Source organism: Theropithecus gelada, chromosome 14 (assembly GCF_003255815.1).
Source record: "Theropithecus gelada isolate Dixy chromosome 14, Tgel_1.0, whole genome shotgun sequence".
Classification (NCBI taxonomy): domain Eukaryota; kingdom Metazoa; phylum Chordata; class Mammalia; order Primates; family Cercopithecidae; genus Theropithecus; species Theropithecus gelada.
The window spans coordinates 112,660,786-112,681,686 of record NC_037682.1 but is presented as its reverse complement, the minus strand read 5'-3'; the positions used below and the strand labels follow the sequence as shown (position 1 = coordinate 112,681,686).

Sequence of the window (20,901 nt, the reverse complement as noted above, 5' to 3'; positions counted from 1 at the left end):
TCTCCTGCCTTGGTTCAGACTCTCATCACCTTTCACCTTGACTGTAGCGTACTCTCCTAACTTGTCTCTCTGGCCCCAGGATTGCCCCTCCGTTCGGTCACTACCACCACGCCAATAATCTTAATGCAATTGAAAGCAGTTAATCCAATCCTGAAAGGCCTCTCCAGGGCTTGAGTAAAGTGTCTGATATTCTTAGCACTTCACCCTGGGCTCTCCAAGAACCGGCCCTGCCTCTCAGATCCACCCCATTGGCTTCCTGCACACCAGCAACACCCAACAGTTTGCAGTTCCCTAAATGAACCAAGCTGTGCCATTCCACCCTGCATTTCCTGTGCTGTGAGTGTGATGGATGCTTTCCGTGCTCCACCCAGGGCCCCCAGTCCCAGCCCTGCGACTATGGGCTAATGATAACTCACAGCCGGCCTTGGCCCCATGGGAACCATGTTGTCCAGAAGATTCTGACCCCCTAATCCAAGAGTAGCCCTTGGCCAATGACTGGCTGACACTGGGAGTCGAGCGCCAGGGCTCCCAGTAGCCCAGGCTAAAGCTGTTCTGTAGCTTGGACCACAGCCCTGCTGAGCTCTCTTGACCTGGTGCTATCCTCACTTTCCCAAGATTTCCCACCTCACACTTTGCTTCTCAGGAACCTGACCTAAGACAACAGGGATGCCCTTGACCCCACCTTTTTCCTGGGGCAATGCTCACCCTTCAAAACTCAACTATCTCCTTCTGTGAGTATTCACTGAGGCAGAATTCATTCATTCATTCAGTAGACATTGATTTGGCACCACTGAGTGCCAGGCACCGTGCTAAAGGCTGGGATACAAAACATATGGCCTTTTCCTAGGAGCTCATAGGCATGTGGCAGAGGGAAGCACACAGACAGATAACAATACCATGTGATAAAAGCAATGATAGAGGTAAACAGATGCACAGGCACCAGCCTTAGCCTGGGCACAAAATCAGGGCTGCCTGCAGAAGACAATGGCCACACCCGGTCTCGAAGGAGGAGGAGGAGTTGGCCCATCAAGGAGCGGTGGGAGTGAAGACAAGGGAATTCGAAGTAAAGGGCTCACTCAGTCCCAGCAAAGGCCCAGGTAGATAAGGGAAAAATATCCTGATAAATATGAATAATTACAGCAATTTAGTGCTGCTGGGGCATAGCGCGTGGCCTTGGGAGTGGTGGGAGATGAAAATGGACAGGTGGGGAGGGCCTGGATCATGAAGGGCCTTGTATCCAGTACACACATGGCAAAGCGGCCTATGAGATAAAGCCTGCAAAACACCCATTTGTTTTGTAAAACAAAAGCATCAGCAATCTTAGTAAGAGAATTTAAGTAGGAAGATGAGGCCAGAATTTGGATTGCAGAAACAAATAGCAAATAAAGTAACAAACAGGAGATTCAGAAGCACAGATGATGCTCTTAAGAGTCTGACCAGAAATGGAAGGAGAGAGATTGGATTGAAGCTAGCGGGGAACTGGGGGCAAGGCTTGTTTGAGAATGAACATGTTTATGGGTTGAAGAGAAGGATGCTGTAGAAAGACACAGAAGGGAGAGGAGACAACAGAGGGCCAAGATCCCAGGGAAGGCAACAAAGAGATGGCAGAGGGGAAAGCAGCCATGGGAGGAGAAGAGATGCCTCATTCTCGGCACTTGGAAGGGAGGAGGTGGAGAGGATGCAGTGATAGTCATTTAAGGGACAAGGTGCATGGAGGGTGAGAGGAGGAGCGAGATCAGGCCATGGAGACTCTGATCTATCCTGAAAGTTCACAGCGAATAAAGTAAAAGCCTTGCACTCAGAGGCCAATTGGTGCCAGCTGGCTTTTCTTCCTAAGTTACCTTGCATTCTCTATTTCTGGCTACCTGATGTCACGCAGGAGGCAATGCCTTGGGGAGGCAATATAATTGGATGAAGCTAAAGGCTTGCAAATTCTGCCATTGCCAAGGAGAGCTTTGAGAAAGGAACACCCTCGACTCAGACAGGCTCGGCTTCTCTGTGTCTCAGAAACCCCACGCATGCCGCCTCCACCCTGGCACCACTGCCCTGCCTCTCTGTGAGTGAGAAATGGAGGAAAAGAGGGAGCTCAGAGGCAGGAGCTCAGAGGCAGGAGGTCAGAGGAAAAGGGAGAGGCTGGAATGGCAACAGGCTTGATGGATGGAGGAGAAAGTCGCAGAGGATGATGAGAAGGTGTGGGAGTCGTCGGGGGAAGTGTATTTCAAATATTTAAGTATTGGAAATAAGACCACATATTGGGGTTTTTGGAGACAGTTTTCCTTTAAACAACAGACCTTGACCTAGTTCTCCAACAAGATCTTCTGCAGCAAAGTCTCCCTGCATCCCTCACTTTGCTACCCACTCCGAGTCTTCACCAATATTTCCTTTTCGTGGACACCTTCACCTCCTTCTTGGCCTGGCAAGTGTAATCCTCCAGTGATCAACTCTGGGTCTTCTCTTCCAGGAAGCCCTCCCTGAGGTCCTCGCAGCTGATTTAGGCAACCCCTCCTCTGTGCTCTCACACCCTCCGTGAGCAACATTTTTGTAGCTCTTCACGTTACACAGACATTAATTGCCAACATGTCTGTCTCTAGCACTAGACTCTTTTAGGACAGAGGCCATATTTGATTCATTTTTCTACCCCCAGGACTTGGTAGAGAATAAGCATCAATAGAAGCTCATGACACTAAACCAAGCCAGAGTGATGCTCAAAACCCCACTCTTCTGGCAATAAATGATAAAGACACAGGCTACGAGGACCCTGAAAACCTCCCCGTTGGCCAGAATCATGTCAGACTTGGCTGTGATGAAGCCTGGGGGTAGGGGCAGGAGTGAGGCAGTCTCTGATGAGCTCTGGCTGTGGATGGCTGAGATGGGTTATGGCGGTGCCCCCAGGAGTGGCTCACCTTCTGCAGCTCACCCCCCTACCCTGTCTGGTCTGTAGATAGCACATTTATTTCTAGCTTCTCTTGGCTTAGTGGATTTTCCCATGTCCTGTGGTGCTGCTGAATGCAGGGAAAGGTCAGAGTCATAGAAGAACCCTGTGTCCCAAGGAAGCACTTTCTTATCACCCTCCATTTCTGAGGGCCCCAGCAGTGACCTGCACTCTAGGCTGTGTTTTACCCAGCACTTCATTTCACACTGTCATCCTAACAGCCATTATTCTTCAGGCTCAGGGAGAGATGGTGACTAATAAAAACATCATGGGAAAACAAATGCAAATCATTGAATAAGCAGATTCTGCAATGCATTTTAATAATCTGAAGTAACTGTTAAATCTATCCCCTATGCCTCGAAAGAAAAGAACCCTCGATGCACCCTGAACTTGGTCTTCTTGTCAAGAGTTTGAAAGCTGTATACTCTGTTTCCAACTTGAGCACTTAGGACATCTCAGTGACTTAGAAAGAAGTACCCTAGCAAGAACTCCCCCCACCTCTTTAATCCATTTCTCCTTGACCCCCTGTTGTGGGTTACACTGTGTTCCCCCAAAACAAATGTTGAGACCTTAACCCCCAGGACCTGTGAATGGACTGATTGGAAATAGGGGCTTTGTCGATGTGATCAAGTTAAGATGAGGTCACCCTGGATTAGGTGGGGTTAACTTCAGTGAATGGTGTTCTTAAAAGGAGAAGGAGATTTGGACACAGAGAAAACAGGAGACACAGAGGGAAGGAGGCCATGTAAAGATGGAGGCAGAGACTGGAGTTTATGCTGCCACAGGGTAAGGAACATTGAGGATTGCCCACAGCCACCAGAAGCTATGAGAGAGGTAGGGGGTGGTGCTTCCCCAGGACCTCCTGGGGAGTCTGAACCTGCCACCACCTTGACTTTGGACTTACAGCCTCCAGAACTGGGAAAGAATGAGTTGCTGTTGTTTTAGGCCACCCAGTCTGTGGTATTTCATAATGGCAGACCTTAATAAACTAATTCACACCCCCCTCTCCATCTCTCTGTGAGGAAGAAGTCTGCTGTGTGGTCTTGGGACTTCAGCAATAAGTGCATCTTGTGAGACTGGGGCAGAGCACATGCCTGGAAGGAGAGCTAACCCACTGGGGGCTTAACCCTAAAGTAGAGGGAAAGGGAAGGAAATGCCTAGAGACAGTGGGAAGTCGTTTATTGTGAAGGAGAGGGAAGGGTAGCATGAAAGAAGAGTAGGTGCTCACGAGGACCCCACAGTCTATACCTGAAAAGAACTGGGAGGATGTCTGAAGCCAACATGCGTAGCCTCAGGTGTCGAGGTACCTAAATGCAGACAGTGTGTAACACGAGGCAGAAAACACAATTCATCTTAAACTAGATGAGACAGGACCCATGAACAGATTATATTTTAAAAGAAAAGAAAAACCTGAAAGGCAGAAGAGCAGCGAGTATCAAAGAGATAAGTAACTGCATGAAAACACCTAAATCTAAGGGTGGAAAGACATCACAAAAGGAAACAAAGAGTAAAGGACAAATACAACGCAAGCAATGTGGGCAAAACGACCGATACATTTGTTTTAACGTAAGATGAAAATGGATAGAGGGAAGTTGTCATAATGAGTAGCTTTGACTATCCAAACATCTAGAAATCTTATGTGGCTGAAAGCCAAGACTCTGACACAGTCCTAACTTGCCTCAGTGGCAATGTAACCTCTCAGATTGTTGAAGCAGTAACTAGCACTGTGACAAAATCACGGGAACCCTGGAAGAAAGGGGTTATTGTGCTGTTTCATTCATTCTTTTTTTGGGGGGTCGGGGGAACAGAGTCTCACTCTGTCACCCAGGCTGGAGTGCAATAGCATAATTTCACCTCACTGCAATCTCCGCCTCCCGGGTTCAAGCATTTCTCTGCCTCAGCCTCCCGAGTAGCTGGGATTACAGGTGCCCACAACTATGCCTGGCTAATTTTTGTATTTTTAATAGAGACGGGCTTTCACCATCTTGGGCAGGCTGGTCTTGAACCCTTGACCTTCTGATCCACCTGTCTTGGCTTCCCCAAGTGCTGGGATTACAGACATGAGCCGCCATGCCCAGCCTCATTCATTCATTTGACCAGTGTTTCGAGTGTCACTAGGTGCAGGGGGTTGCCCATTCATTCAACATAAAGATGAATTAGGTATGGTTCCTGCCCTTATGAAGCCCATGATTAGAAGTGAGAGAGCTTTAGACATGAAGATCACGAAAAACACAGCCTGATGAATGCAATAATGGCTACTGGAATAAACTGTTAGGATGAGCAGAAAGGAAAACAACTGGAATTTAGGTTTGTGGTGTGCAAGCAAGGGAAGAGGACAACACAGTGAAATTGCTCCCTTAGATGCTAAAAAGGAAGATTTTCAATAAACTTGAAAGGCTTGGGAACCTCTCTTTGTCAGAGAAGGAAGTTGAAGAAATCCCGAGGCAGAAAAAGAAGTCAGTATAGTTGCCCAGGGAACTCTTTAGTTAGGTTTAGATAGTTTAGTTCAGTATAGCTCAGAATTTCTAACACAATGTATACAAGATGAAAAAGAGTCCCTTTAGAGATAGAAAAATTATGACACAGACCTGTGATGATAATGTCAAGAAGGCAAACACCCTAAATCAGCTCTCTGAAATGCTAAAGCAGAGGTCGTTGGCTTGCTTCTTAGCATTTCAAGTCATGTGCAGAGCAGGACCCTGGAGAAAGAATGGCTGGGCCTGTGGCTGGGGCTGATGTCTGCAGGCCAGACGAGGAGTGCATAGAGCTCCTCAGCCCCACTGCCCCTGTCTTCGTGGTCAAGGAAGTGCTCTTTGGGTGAAAAGGGTGGGAAGCTTAGAAAGAGTGAGTTGAAGCCTAAGTGAGTAAAGGGATTGTAGGAGAGCCACGAGTCCTCCAAATGTGTGAACTTACAAATCCTGTGGGTGCCAAAAGGGAGACCAGGAGAGATGGAGGGAGGCCAGAACAGGTGAATATCACCCTGATCTCAAAAAAGGGAAGTGGGTGGACGAGGACAATAGCATCGGTTAGGGAGGCCTACTCTGTACAAGGTAGGCATTTCTTTTACAGGTGGAGTGACCAAGCTAGGAGGTTAAGTGACTGCCTGAAGTCACACAGCAGCCACCAAGCAGGGATGCTAACCCTGGTCTGTGCTCTCTCCAACATACTCCACTGCCACATGAAAGGCCCACTTCCAGAGCTGGCTCTGCCTCCTAACTTGGTGTATGTGACTTGGGCAAATCATTTTTTTCTCTGAGCCTCTGTTTCTTTCTCTGTAAGATGAAGTGACCGAAAATCTCTAGGGCCTCTCTCTGCTTTAATATACTATGATTTTCTTTGGATTCCGGACCTGCCTGATTCAACTGCAGCCTGGCTTGCTGACCCCATCCTTACGTCTCCACGGCTCCCCTCTTGAGGGGGCCCCATGACTACTCACCAGCACAGTGTGCTTGTAGGCTCGGTGGATCACGATGCTGTAGCCAAACACGGTCACGTCCACCTGCTTAACCCACAAGGCCAGTGACGGGTCCCGGTCCTCATTCTTGGCTGTGACAACAAACTTGGGGAAAGAGTCTGAGCTCGGCCTGCTTCCTGTGGTGCACAGGATAAGCGGGCAGCTGGTCTGAAAGTCAAAGGAGAAGCCATCAAAGGTGAGGTAGTGGCCATAGCCTGAGACGATGCAGGAGGCGTCAGTGCGGGCTTGGCAGTAGTACAGGCCGCCCTCCTCCATGCAGTACTCATCATCCTTGCAGGACACGGTCTCACAGTGGACACTGTTGTCTGTGCCATTGCAATAGCAGAAGATCTGGCAGTCCAGGTCCACCCAGAAGGTCTCATTGGTGACAAGCTGGTGCCCCTCAAAGTTGCAGCCACACTCACTCCGCATGACACACTGGCTGCCCAGTAGAGCGTAGCCCTCATCACACTGACATCCCTCAGAGCAGCTATCCACGCAGATGGGGCCGAGGGCAAGGGTCTCACAGGTCTCTGTACATGTTATACACTCCTCAAAGTGGCTGTTCTCTGGGCACTCCAGCGCTGCAGGTGGTCAAGGAGAAGACGGGTTTGAGAAAAGGACAAAAGTCAGAGACAGAAGTGTGTGTGCATGCATGTGTGTGTGAGTGCATGTGTGTGTGTGCATGCATGTGTGTGAGTGCATGTGTGTGTGCATGCATGCGTTTGTGCATGCATGTGTGTTTGCATGTGTGTATGAGTACATGCACATGTGATTGCACGTGTGTGCATGAGTGCATTGTGTGTGCATGTATGAGAGTGCATGCACATGTGATCGCACGTGTGTGTGAGTGCATTGTGTGTGGATGTATGAGAGTGCATGCGTGTGTGCACATATCTGTGCATGCATGTGAGCGTGCATGTGCACATGTGTGTGCATGTGAGTATGCATGTGTGTAATTGCATGTGTGTGCCTCTGTATCTGTGTGTGTGGTCTTATGCGCACAATACAGTAAGCTGTACTCATCCTCATTTGGGAGATCCAAGTTCCAGTGGCACCCCTTCATTCACATACTCTGCTAGGGCACCTAGCTTTCCATGTAGAAGATTTTGAGTCTACATTTCCAGCAAGATGGCCGAATAGGAACAGATCCAGTCTCCAGCTCCTAGCGCAAGTGACACAGAAGACAGGTGATTTCTACATTTTCAACTGAGGTACTGGGTTCATCTCACTAGGGAGTGCCGGACAATCGGTGCTGGTCAGCTGCTGCAGCCCAACCAGCGAGAGCTGAAGCAGGGCAAGGCATCGCCTCACCTGGGAAGCGCAAGGGGGAAGGGAATCCCTTTTCCTAGCCAGGGGACTGAGACATACAACACCTGGAAAATCGGGTAACTCCCACCCCAATACTGTGCTTTACCAAGAGTCTTAGCAAATGGGCACATCAGGAGATTATATCCCACACATGGCCAGGAGGGTCCCACGCCCATGGAGCCTCCCACATTGCTAGCACAGCAGTCTGCGATCCAACAGCAAGGCAGCAGTGAGGCTGGGGGAGGGGCGCCCGCCATTGCTGAGGCTTAAGTAGGTAAACAAAGCCGCTGGGAAGCTCCAACTGGGTGGCGCTCACAGCAGCTCAAGGAGGCCTGCCTGTCTCTGTAGACTCCACCTCTGGGGACAGGGCACAGCAACAACAACAAAAAGCAGCAGAAGCCTCTGCAGATGCAAACGACTCTGTCTGACAGCTTTGAAGAGAGCAGTGGATCTCCCAACACGGAGGTTGAGATCTGAGAACGGACAGACTGCCTGCTCAAGTGGGTCCCTGACCCCTGAGTAGCCTAACTGGGAGACATCCCCCACTAGGGGCAAACCGACACCCCACACCTTACACAGTGGAGTACACCCCTGAGAGGAAGCTTCCAAAGCAAGAATCAGACAGATACACTCGCTGTTCAGCAATATTCTATCTTCTGCAGCCTCTGCTGCTGATACCCAGGCAAACAGGGTCTGGAGTGGACCTCAAGCAATCTCCAACAGACCTACAGCTGAGGGTCCTGACTGTTAGAAGGAAAACTAACAAACAGGAAGGATACCCACACCAAAACCCCATCAGTACGTCACCATCATCAAAGACCAGAGGCAGATAAAACCACAAAGATGGGGAAAAAGCAGGGCAGAAAAGCTGGAAATTCAAAAAATAAGAGTGCATCGCCCCCCTGCAAAGGAACGCAGCTCATCGCCAGCAACGGATCAAAGCTGGATGGAGAATGACTTTGACGAGATGAGAGAAGAAGGCTTCAGTCCATTAAACTTCTCAGAGCTAAAGGAGGAATTACGTACCCAGCGCAAAGAAACTAAAAATCTTGAAAAAAGAGTGGAAGAATTGATAACTAGAATAATTAATGCAGAGAAGGCCATAAACGAACTGACAGAGATGAAAACCATGACACAAGAAATACGTGACAAATGCACAAGCTTCAGTAACCGACTCGATCAACTGGAAGAAAGAGTATCAGCGATTGAGGATCAAATGAATGAAATGAAGCGAGAAGAGAAACCTAAAGAAAAAAGAAGAAAAAGAAATGAACAAAGCCTGCAAGAAGTATGGGATTATGTAAAACGACCAAATCTACGTCTGATTGGGGTGCCTGAAAGTGAGGGAGAAAATGGAACCAAGTTGGAAAACACTCTTCAGGATATCATCCAGGAGAACTTCCCCAACCTAGTAGGGCAGGCCAACATTCAAATTCAGGAAATACAGAGAACGCCACAAAGATACTCCTCAAGAAGAGCAACTCCAAGACACATAATTGCCAGATTCACTAAAGTTGAAATGAAGGAAAAAATCTTAAGGGCAGCCAGAGAGAAAGGTCGGGTTACCCACAAAGGGAAGCCCATCAGACTAACAGCAGATCTCTTGGCAGAAACTCTACAAGCCAGAAGAGAGTGGGGGCCAATATTCAACATTCTTAAAGAAAAGAATTTTCAACCCAGAATTTCATATCCAGCCAAACTAAGTTTCATAAGTGAAGGAGAAATAAAATCCTTTACAGATAAGCAAATGCTTAGAGATTTTGTCACCACCAGGCCTGCCTTACAAGAGACCCTGAAGGAAGCACTAAACATGGAAAGGAACAACCGGTACCAGCCATTGCAAAAACATGCCAAAATGTAAAGACCATCGAGGCTAGGAAGAAACTGCATCAACTAACGAGCAAAATAACCAGTTAATATAATGGCAGGATCAAGTTCACACATAACAATATTAACCTTAAATGTAAATGGACTAAATGCTCCAATTAAAAGACACAGACCAGCAAACTGGATAAAGAGTCAAGACCCGTCAGTTTGCTGTATTCAGGAGACCCATCTCACATGCATAGGCTCAAAATAAAGGGATGGAGGAAGATCTACCAAGCAAATGGAGAACAAAAAAAAGCAGGGGTTGCAATACTAGTCTCTGATAAAACAGACTTTAAACCATCAAAGATCAAAAGAGACAAAGAAGGCCATTACATAATGGTAAAGGGATCAGTTCAACAGGAAGAGCTAACTATCCTAAATATATATGCACCCAATACAGGAGCACCCAGATTCATACAGCAAGTCCTTAGAGACTTACAAAGAGACTTAGACTCCTATACAATAATATTGGGAGACTTCAACACCCCACTGTCAACATTAGACAGATCAACGAGACAGAAAGTTAACAAGGATATCCAGGAATTGAACTCATCTCTGCAGCAAGCAGACCTAATAGACATCTACAGAACTCTCCACCCCAAATCAACAGAATATACATTCTTCTCAGCACCACATCACACTTATTCCAAAATTGACCACATAATTGGAAGTAAAGCACTCCTCAGCAAATGTACAAGAACAGAAATTATAACAAACTGTCTCTCAGACCACAGTGCAATCAAACTAGAACTCAGGACTAAGAAACTCAATCAAAACCGCTCAACTATATGGAAACTGAATAACCTGCTCCTGAATGACTACTGGGTACTTAACGAAATGAAGGCAGAAATAAAGATGTTCTTTGAAACCAATGAGAACAAAGATACAACATACCAGAATCTCTGGGATACATTTAAAGCAGTGTGTAGAGGGAAACTTATAGCACTAAATGCCCACAAGAGAAAGCTGGAAAGATCTAAAATTGACACTCTAACATCACAATTAAAAGAACTAGAAAAGCAAGAGCAAACACATTCAAAAGCTAGCAGAAGGCAAGAAATAACTAAGATCAGAGCAGAACTGAAGGAGATAGAGACACAAAAAACCCTCCAAAAAATCAATGAATCCAGGAGTTGGTTTTTTGAAAAGATCAACAAAATTGATAGACCGCTAGCAAGACTAATAAAGAAGAAAAGAGAGAAGAATCAAATAGATGCAATAAAAAATGATAAAGGGGGTATCACCACCGACCCCACAGAAATACAAACTACCATCAGAGAATACTATAAACACCTCTACACAAATAAACTAGAAAAATCTAGAAGAAATGGATAATTTCCTGGACACTTACACTCTCCCAAGACTAAACCAGGAAGAAGCTGAATCCCTGAATAGACCAATAGCAGGCTCTGAAATTGAGGCAATAATTAATAGCCTACCAACCAAAAAAAGTCCAGGACCAGATGGATTCACAGCTGAATTCTACCAGAGGTACAAGGAGGAGCTGGTACCATTCCTTCTGAAACTATTCCAATCAATAGAGAAAGAGGGAATCCTCCCTAACTCATTTTATGAGGCCAACATCATCCTGATACCAAAGCCTGGCAGAGACACAACAAAAAAAGAGAATTTTAGACCAATATCCCTGATGAACATCAATGCAAAAATCCTCAATAAAATACTGGCAAACTGGATCCAGCAGCACATCAAAAAGCTTATCCACCATGATCAAGTGGGCTTCATCCCTGGGATGCAAGGCTGGTTCAACATACGCAAATCAATAAACGTAATCCAGCATATAAACAGAACCAAAGACAAAAACCACATGATTATCTCAATAGATGCAGAAAAGGCCTTTGACAAAATTCAACAGCCCTTCATGCTAAAAACGCTCAATAAATTCGGTATTGATGGAACGTACCTCAAAATAATAAGAGCTATTTATGACAAACCCACAGCCAATATCATACTGAATGGGCAAAAACGGGAAAAATTCCCTTTGAAAACTGGCACAAGACAGGAATGCCGTCTCTCACCACTCCTATTCAACATAGTGTTGGAAGTTCTGGCCAGGGCAATCAGGCAAGAGAAAGAAATCAAGGGTATTCAGTTAGGAAAAGAAGAAGTCAAATTGTCCCTGTTTGCAGATGACATGATTGTATACTTAGAAAACCCCATTGTCTCAGCCCAAAATCTCCTTAAGCAACTTCAGCAAAGTCTCAGGATACAAAATCAATGTGCAAAAATCACAAGCATTCTTATACACCAGTAACAGACAAACAGAGAGCCAAATCATGAATGAACTCCCATTCACAACAGCTTCAAAGAGAATAAAATACCTAGGAATCCAACTTACACGGGATGTAAAGGACCTCTTCAAGGAGAACTACAAACCACTGCTCAGTGAAATAAAAGAGGACACAAACAAATGGAAGAACATACCATGCTCATGGATAGGAAGAATCAATATCGTGAAAATGGCCATACTGCCCAAGGTAATTTATAGATTCAACGCCATCCCCATCAAGCTACCAATGAGTTTCTTCACAGAATTGGAAAAAACTGCTTTAAAGTTCATATGGAACCAAAAAAGAGCCTGCATTGCCAAGACAATCCTAAGTCAAAAGAACAAAGCTGGAGGCATCATGCTACCTGACTTCAAACTATGCTACAAGGCTACAGTAACCGAAACAGCATGGTACTGGTACCAAAACAGAGATATAGACCAATGGAACAGAACAGAGTCCTCAGAAATAATACCACACATCTACAGCCATCTGATCTTTGACAAACCTGAGAAAAACAAGAAATGGGGAAAGGATTCCCTATTTAATAAATGGTGCTGGGAAAATTGGCTAGCCATAAGTAGAAAGCTGAAACTGGATCCTTTCCTTACTCCTTACACGAAAATTAATTCAAGATGGATTAGAGACTTAAACGTTAGACCTAATACCATAAAAACCCTAGAAGAAAACCTAGGTAATACCATTCAGGACATAGGCATGGGCAAGGATTTCATGTCTAAAACACCAAAAGCAATGGCAACAAAAGCCAAAATTGACAAATGGGATCTAATTAAACTAAAGAGCTTCTGCACAGCAAAAGAAACTACCATCAGAGTGAACAGGCAACCTACAGAATGGGAGAAAATTTTTGCAATCTACTCATCTGACAAAGGGCTAACATCCAGAACCTACAAAGAACTCAAACAAATTTACAAGAAAAAAACAAACAACCCCATCAAAAAGTGGGCAAAGGATATGAACAGACATTTCTCAAAAGAAGACATTCATACAGCCAACAGACACATGAAAAAATGCTCATCATCACTGGCCATCAGAGAAATGCAAATCAAAACCACAATGAGATACCATCTCACACCAGTTAGAATGGCAATCATTAAAAAGTCAGGAAACAACAGGTGCTAGAGAGGATGTGGAGAAATAGGAACACTTTTACACTGTTGGTGGGATTGTAAACTAGTTCAACCATTATAGAAAACAGTATGGCGATTCCTCAAGGATCTAGAACCAGAAGTACCATATGACCCAGCCATCCCATTACTGGGTATATACCCAAAGGATTATAAATCATGCTGCTATAAAGACACACGCACACGTATGTTTATTGCGGCACTATTCACAATAGCAAAGACTTGGAATCAACCCAAATGTCCATCAGTGACAGACTGGATTAAGAAAATGTAGCACATATACACCATGGAATACTATGTGGCCATAAAAAAGGATGAGTTTGTGTCCTTTGTAGGGACATGGATGCAGCTGGAAACCATCATTCTCAGCAAACCATCGCAGGAACAGAAAACCAAACACCACATGTTCTCAATCATAGGTGGGAACTGAACAATGAGATCACTTGGACTCGGGAAGGGGAACATCACACACTGGGGCCTATCATGGGGAGGGGGGAGGGGGGAGGGATTGCATTGGAAGTTATACCTGATGTAAATGACGAGTTGATGGGTGCTGATGAGTTGATGGGTGCAGCACACCAACATGGCAGAAGTATACATAGGTGACAAACCTGCACGTTATGCACATGTACCCTAGAACTTAAAGTATAATAATAATAATAATAGTAATAAAAACCCTCTTCCTTCTTTAAAAAAAAAAAAAAAGATTTTGAGTCTGAGACCCAGAATTGAGCATCTGCTACATGCCAGACACTGTCCTAGGCACTTTAGGGTACCTTATCTCAACAACCTGTAAAGTAAGGGAAATCTTATTACTCTTATCTCACAGGTGAGGAAACTGAAGTTTGATGATTTAACTTAATCTAACTAGTAAGTGCCAGAGTGAGATTGAATCTGGGTCCACTGACTCAGAGACTCTGGAGAGGGATTATTGTATGTTTTGGGACCACAGAGACCTGTGGATGCTGCTAACTTAACTCTGGGATGTTATTTCCTGTCTTCAGGGCTTCTGTTTCCTCTTTCATTAAGTATGAACCACATTTAGCTAGCACGGTTGTTTTGAGGGTTAATAATCTAATCTATCAAGAGGGTCTTCATCAATGGTATGCCCTTTCTCCTCTTTGCACCTCCTTCTGTTACACAGACAGGCTATACGTAGGTATTTTTACTCTGTAGATTGGCTTGTAGTCTCTCCTTTTGTCTTTCATTTCTCTGTTCTTGGTGCCCTCTGGCCTCGTCCACCTCCTCATCATTCTCTGCAAAGGAGGTCATCACTCCGCAGCCCCTCTGTTCATGCGCTTTCACCTTCCTGGACAGCCCCCCACCCACAAAGCCAAAATCCCACCCATCCTTCAAGTCTCACTTCAAATTGCCCATCTTCCCGGAAGCCTTCCTTGAAAGGTAAGTCTCTTGGTCAAAAAGCACGGCACACAACTGTAATCCCAGCACTTTAGGAGGCTGAGGCGGGCAGATCACCTGTGGTCAGGAGTTCAAGACAGCCTGGCCAACATGGTGAAACCCAGTCTCTACTAACAATACAAAAAAAAATTAGCCAGGCATGGTGGCACATGCCTGTAATCCAAGCTACTTGGGAGGCTGAGGCACTAGAATTGCTTGAACCTGGGAGGTGGAGGTTGCAGGGAGCAGAGATTGCGCCACTGTACTCCAGCCTGGGTGACAGAGCGAGATTCCGTCTGAAAAAAAAAAAAGGCACATAAAATGATAACAGCATGGGATACTCACTGTGTCGTAGGCGTACTTCCCATCTCTCACTATTACTTTAATGGGTCACAATTTACCAGGGGCAGGGACAAAACTCAGGAGCACAGGAGAAGCCTCCTATAAGCCTGTGCAACCTAAAGATCAGCGGAGGTCCCCACCATCCTCCGGGAAAATAAGATCTCACCTTTAAAACTTTCTTTGGCTCATATACATACTGTCACTCCTTAATACTGTTTTACAATCCAAGGACACAGAGGGCATTACAGAAAAATAAATTGCATGGCAATAATAGCTCTGCCCACAAGTACCAATACAACAGTTCTGCACTGTGGGCTAGAAGTCAATCATTTTTTCCTCTGGGCTAGAGGACTATCTCCACTCCCATTGACTACAATACCATACAGCTTCAAAGTTGAAGGCTAGTTCGGCACTGATTATATATGTCTGTATAGAGGGATTTTCACATTTGTCTCTAAATTATGAATGTTCTAACACTGACTGCAGATTTATGGTGATAGCAAATAACATGACTTATTTAAATGGCTCCCACTTTATGACTTATTGTGTTGTCTGAATTTGTCTGAAAGTCTGGAATATACAGACGTCGAGTAATAAAACTTCCCGTAGGCCCTGGAATGCCTCTGTGAAATTATTTAATTGGGCAGCCTGGCTCTGCCAACAGGAAGGCCAGTTAAAAATATCTGAACACAGAGGCAGCAGTTGTCTGTCTCTAGGTTCAAAGAAGATTGTGTTCCTGATTCACAGCTGTCGTCCAGTTCAATCCCCACTCTGCAAGACTCCGAACAGATTAATCCCTTAGTACTTGGAGGCCTGATGAATCAAGTGGGCACTATCCAGTCCTTCTCGCCAGATCCATGTACACAAGATCTAGATGAGATATCCTGGGGGACATCTCAAGTCGGAGCCCTGGCCCTCAGCCCAAGAAAGCCATGTTCCATGTGACTGCTTCTGCCCACATCTTCCCTAAAAAAGACATGATAAGAACTTCCTCCAGGTTTGCAGGCCCAGATGAGGGATAGTGAGAAGCTCTTCTCAGTAGCTGTCACACGCAGGGAAACAGGGAATATCACCATCACACCCTGCCAACTTGGCACACACGACGTCACCAAACTGTGCTCCGTGCAGCACAAAAACAACTCAGAAACATCCCCTGCTGGGTAGGAGTTAGCAGTCTAAAAGGACCGCACCGAAATGGCCTGGCAACAGAACAGATTCGGTATGGGGGAGACTCGGCAATCCTGTAGCATGAATGAAACACAACTGGGAGGCTCCGTGTGGGAGCAGAAACAGAGATCGTGTTGGATAAGCTGGAGATAGGACAAAAGAGGATATAGGGAGGTGGATGAAAAAGCTTTGGGAAAGTCTGATAAGGCCCCACCGGATGTGGTGGCCAACAGGAACCGTGGAGGCTCTCACGGCATCTGCTATTAGGTCCCTCCCTGGGGCTCACCAGGGATACAACTGCCCTTTTCTGAGATGACAACCACTAAGCTCTCCAGACGCTCCTTGGATTTCCCAAGGTCAGGAATCATAGAGTTAAAAAAGATGTGTGTGTGTGTGTGTGTGTGTGTGTGTGTGTAGTGTGTGGTATGTGTGTTGGTTTTCAGCTCTGTCTGTTGAAAGGACCTAGAGGCAAAGCAAAGACAACCCAAGAGCAACAGGGACACCTCCCTTACATCTTGGTTTCTAACAACATTCCCCACTCAGCAGGGCTTCCTGGAGTCACGCAGATTCCGGCATGGGGCAGGGAAGATTAAAAGATGAGCGTGAAGCACCTTGTTATGCCAAAAGGAAGAAAGTGCTCAAAAAAAAAAAAAAAAAAAAATGACAGAGGCATGCCAAAAGGACACAGGAGCCAGCTTGAAGGAGCTCCTACAGGCCAATCCAGAGCAATTTTAACACTGAAAATAACTAATACATGGAAGATGAAATATAGACCACTGGAAAAAACAGGCATCCATGTCCAGATTGATAAGATGACTGATAGATAGATAGATAGACAGACAGACTGACAGGATATTTGCACAGTCTTAAAGTATCTCCCCACAGGTTGCAAGGGAAAGCTCATAGTGACTCTACAGCAGAGACATTTGACAACAGCTTGACCAGGGAATCAACGTGCACATCACCAATGGGGGGAGGCTGGACAAGATCGTGCTTCTGTGTGTGCTGTGATTCCATGAGAAAAACACATGGCACCTGCCCAGGAGGCTAAGTGGAGATGCACAGCTGAAGCTCCTCAGGATGGAACATCAACCCCAATGGAGGGTCATTCTGTTTATGGAGGGCCATTCTGTTTCAAAAAGCAGGAGGCTGTGTTCTTCAAAAATGCCCATATCAGAAAAGACAAAGAAAACTAAGTCATTGTTCCAGATTAAAGGAGACTAAAGAGATATGACAATGAAATGCAATGTGTGATTCTAAACTAGGTCTGTACTGAGTGCCCCACCCTGGCACCCCAAAAGAGCTGTAAAGAACATTGCTCAGTCAACTGACAAAATTGGAATATGGACGTTAAATTACTGTAGCAATGTTAAGTTTCCTAAGGTTGAAAACTGTACTGTGGTTATGTACGTAAATGCCCGTACTCTAAGGAAATACATACTGAAGTTTTAGGGGTAACGAGGCATGAAGTCTGCAACTCAGTCTCACATGAAGGGCAGGGAGGGAGGAAGGAAGAGACAGGGAAAGGGAGGGAATGATAAAACACATGAATAAATGTTATCAATAGGTTAATCTGGGCAATGGGTATACAGGTGTTCTCTTATGTAGCTTTGAAATTATTTCAAAATAAGAAGCTAAGAAAATAAACAAACTTAGGAGGAAATACAGTGGGCCAGGTTTCTCACTCTCAGATAAAAGAAACTAAAAAATGGAAAACTGGCCGGGCGCAGTGGCTCACGCCTATAATCTCAGCACTTTGGGAGACCAAGGTGGGTGGATCACGAGGTCAGGAGTTCAAGACCACCTGGCCAAGATGGTGAAACCCCATCTCTACTAAAAATACAAAAAAAAAAAAAAAGTTAGCCAGGTGCAGTGGCAGGCGCCTACAATCCCAGCTACTCGGGAAGCTCAAGCAGGGGAATCCCTTGAACCTGGGAGGCGGAGGTTGCAGTGAGCCGAGATCATGCCACCACACTCCAGCCTGGGTGACAGAGTGAGACTCTGTCTCAAAAACAAAAAAGGAAAACTAGAAAACTCTGTGGTATTGGGCTGAAATTGTAGGTTCAGTGTGAACTCATGGTGAGATAGAGACAGAGATAGATAAAAAGAGAAAGCGACGTACCTAGCTACATAAAAATGTGCATGGAGGGTGTGTATAGGCACTACATGCATTTCCTCACTCTCTTCACTAGGGAATGCTAGGATCAATGACACTCTAGGAAGAAGTGGGCACACCTGACACCCAGATCCTATCTCCTCAATACTGTGCTCCGCTGGAAGGAACCAAAGATCCTTGGAGAAATGGCTAATCCAAGGCTGGGGCAGAGAAAGTGCAAGATGAGCCCGGAGTACATTGTGCCTTGTGGAAAGCAACGAATGATGACGCAAATGTCAACAGAAACCACGGCTGGAAGGAACTCCCACTGGCCGTATATGGAACAATTTGAGCATAAAAACAAATTATGATAACAGATACAATCGGTTAAGTAGGAATCCATGATGAGTTCATACTCATCTAAATAAACAAAAATAAATAAATGGGTGAAAAAGACATCTCTTTACAGTAGAATGCCAACTAATAAATGCAGGAGCCATTGAATTACAGAAAAATAGCCATTTCACAAACAATAATAAATGATTCAGGCAAAAATTATCACTGGATGCTAAATCTAGCGTATGAAAGCTTGAGAAATAGAATAGCTACCTAAATTTAAAGTATCTCCCTGAAAAATATGTATTAATTATATGGTAAAAAACAGTAACTTTCAATGGAGAAATCTGACAGACACTACCTTAAACAAGTGATCATGCTCAGTGTAACGGGACAAACCAACATCAGAGGCCTCCAGATATGACACATTGAGAAGACACGTCATTGCTTTTGTGGTATTCCTGCCAAAAATGCATAATTTCAATGGAACCAGGAAGAAATATAAGCTGACTCAAACTGAGAAACAGTCTGCAAAATAACTGGCCTGTACTCTTCAAAAACACTCAGACGACGAACGTCGAAGACTGAGGACCTACTCCAGATTAAAGGCGCCCATAGAGACATCATATTAAGATGCAACATGTGAACGTGGATTGGACTCCAGGGTTTTTTTGTTTGTTGTTTTGGCTATAAAAGACATTATTGGAACCACTAACAAAATATGAACATGGTCTTCAGATTACATAATAGTATTGTATCAATGGCAATATCCTGATTTTAATGATTATGTTATGGTCATATAAATGTTCTTATTCTTAGGAAACACACTGAAATATTTAGGTACAAACAGGCATAATGACAGCAACTTGCTCTCAAGTAGTTTAGAAAAAGAGTATATTTTTAGAGATAAAATTAGAAAGAAAATGTGTTAAAATGTTAACGATTAGGGAATCTGAGAGCATGGTAGACTTTGTATTATTCCTGCAACTTTTCTGTAAGTCTAAAATTATTTCAAATTAAAAAATACTTTTGCTGACTAAAAATGGAGGGCAGATAAGCAGCCGTCAGGGATGGAATCTTAATGGTGGCTTTGGCTTTGGTGCAGGGCCTACCTTCGTGGTGGGAGAGGGATGTGTGCTGAAGGCCAGATGAGGTAGTTCTAGCTCCAGGAGTGGGCTCTGCCTTTTGCCATGTTACTCCTCCCTCTGGCCTCCCCAACAACCAAGGGTGTTATATATCAGGCCTTCCCAGTAAGTATTCTAATTACTACTAGTACTTTCCACTGCCTTGTTGAGAGGAGTCAGACACTCGGGACAAAATTAAAAGCCAGTAACACAGGACTCTCTTAATCCCCATTGTCAGGTTTGCCCTGGGGAGCATGCTAATCTCTATGCCCTAAAGGTGCCCTAGCCGATCACTTCCTATCAAAATGAATGCGGCTCTTCTTTGCCAAGGGAGAAGGCACCTACAGAGTCCTTTGACATGGTGCCTCTACCCTCTGCTAGATAAAACCACATGTAAATAGGATGACTAATTGTTCTACAGTGAAGAAGTACTGTGCAGTTAGGAACGAAAGTGAAGATGAGAAGCTGTTTGGTTTGGGGTGATGAGTCTTTGGGAGGAGGCATCAGACCAGGGCAGGTATACACAGTCATTAACATCGCCCTTGGGCTCAATCCCACCTGGAAGGGAAGTCCTGAGTAAGGCCCAGTACGGCATCTATTTCCGACCTAGAAAGCCTCTCCCAGAATCCAACCCCAACTTACGGCAGAAGTCATAGGTCCGCCAGGGCCCCACCTCCACATCGGCATTCTTGCAGGCGCTTGCATACCGGGCCACAGAGTCACAGAGCTCTGACTCATTGCCCCCACTCTGGCACAGGCGGAAGAGGCAGGTGCGGTAGTAGGCAGTGACGTTCACCACCCCATGGCACTCCAGGAAGGAGCTGTTGGAGGGGTCGTTGATGATGCCGCACCTGGAGCGGCTTCGATAGAACTTGAGCAGCTCGGAGTCATTGTTGCAGGCCTTCAGCAGGTCCCCACACTCCCCGTTGCAGATCTCCTCGAAAGTTGTCCAGCTTTCCAGGAACACTGCCAGGTTGTCCGTGCACTTGCCATTGGGGAGACAGAACTCGTCACTGACGTTGGCGTTGAAGAAGCCGCACAAGCCCCCCGTGCAGTTGAAGTATGTGGTGGACAGCCGGATGTACAACAGACCTACGTCTGAGTACTGGACAGTCACCACGCCCCTGGACTCCACTGTCGTACTGTTTTTGTTTCGATAAATTTCCAGCTTCCCCGAAGGATGGAAAAAAGGCAATTCCACTTCCTGACCATTCAACTGAAAAATCAAATCATTCTTATCAATTCCAGGGACACACAGAGGACTCCCCATTTCCTAGGCTGTGGGATAAAGACATGGTCTGCCCTATTGCTAGCCTTTTTAGAGAGGTCAAGAAGCTGATGGAACCCACACAGATATCAACCGATTTGTCATGGGCTTCTTTATTTCTTTCTTTTTGGATTCCCCTGATTAGACCCATTCGCTGTTTATATGTGTGTTCT

General features: G+C 45.4%; 1 protein-coding gene across 1 annotated transcript in view; it reads right to left on the bottom strand.

Annotated features, from left to right (window-relative positions):
• TECTA (tectorin alpha) overlaps nucleotides 1–20,901 on the bottom strand; it is an 89,999-nt gene that overhangs the window by 41,478 nt on the left and 27,620 nt on the right. Inside the window, exons 9-10 of the mRNA XM_025357413.1 lie at nucleotides 20,104–20,677; nucleotides 6,369–6,970 (exon numbers count right to left, since the gene is read on the bottom strand). Coding sequence (XP_025213198.1) covers nucleotides 6,369–6,970; nucleotides 20,104–20,677 — 1,176 coding nt within the window. The remainder of the gene's footprint in view (nucleotides 1–6,368; nucleotides 6,971–20,103; nucleotides 20,678–20,901) is intronic.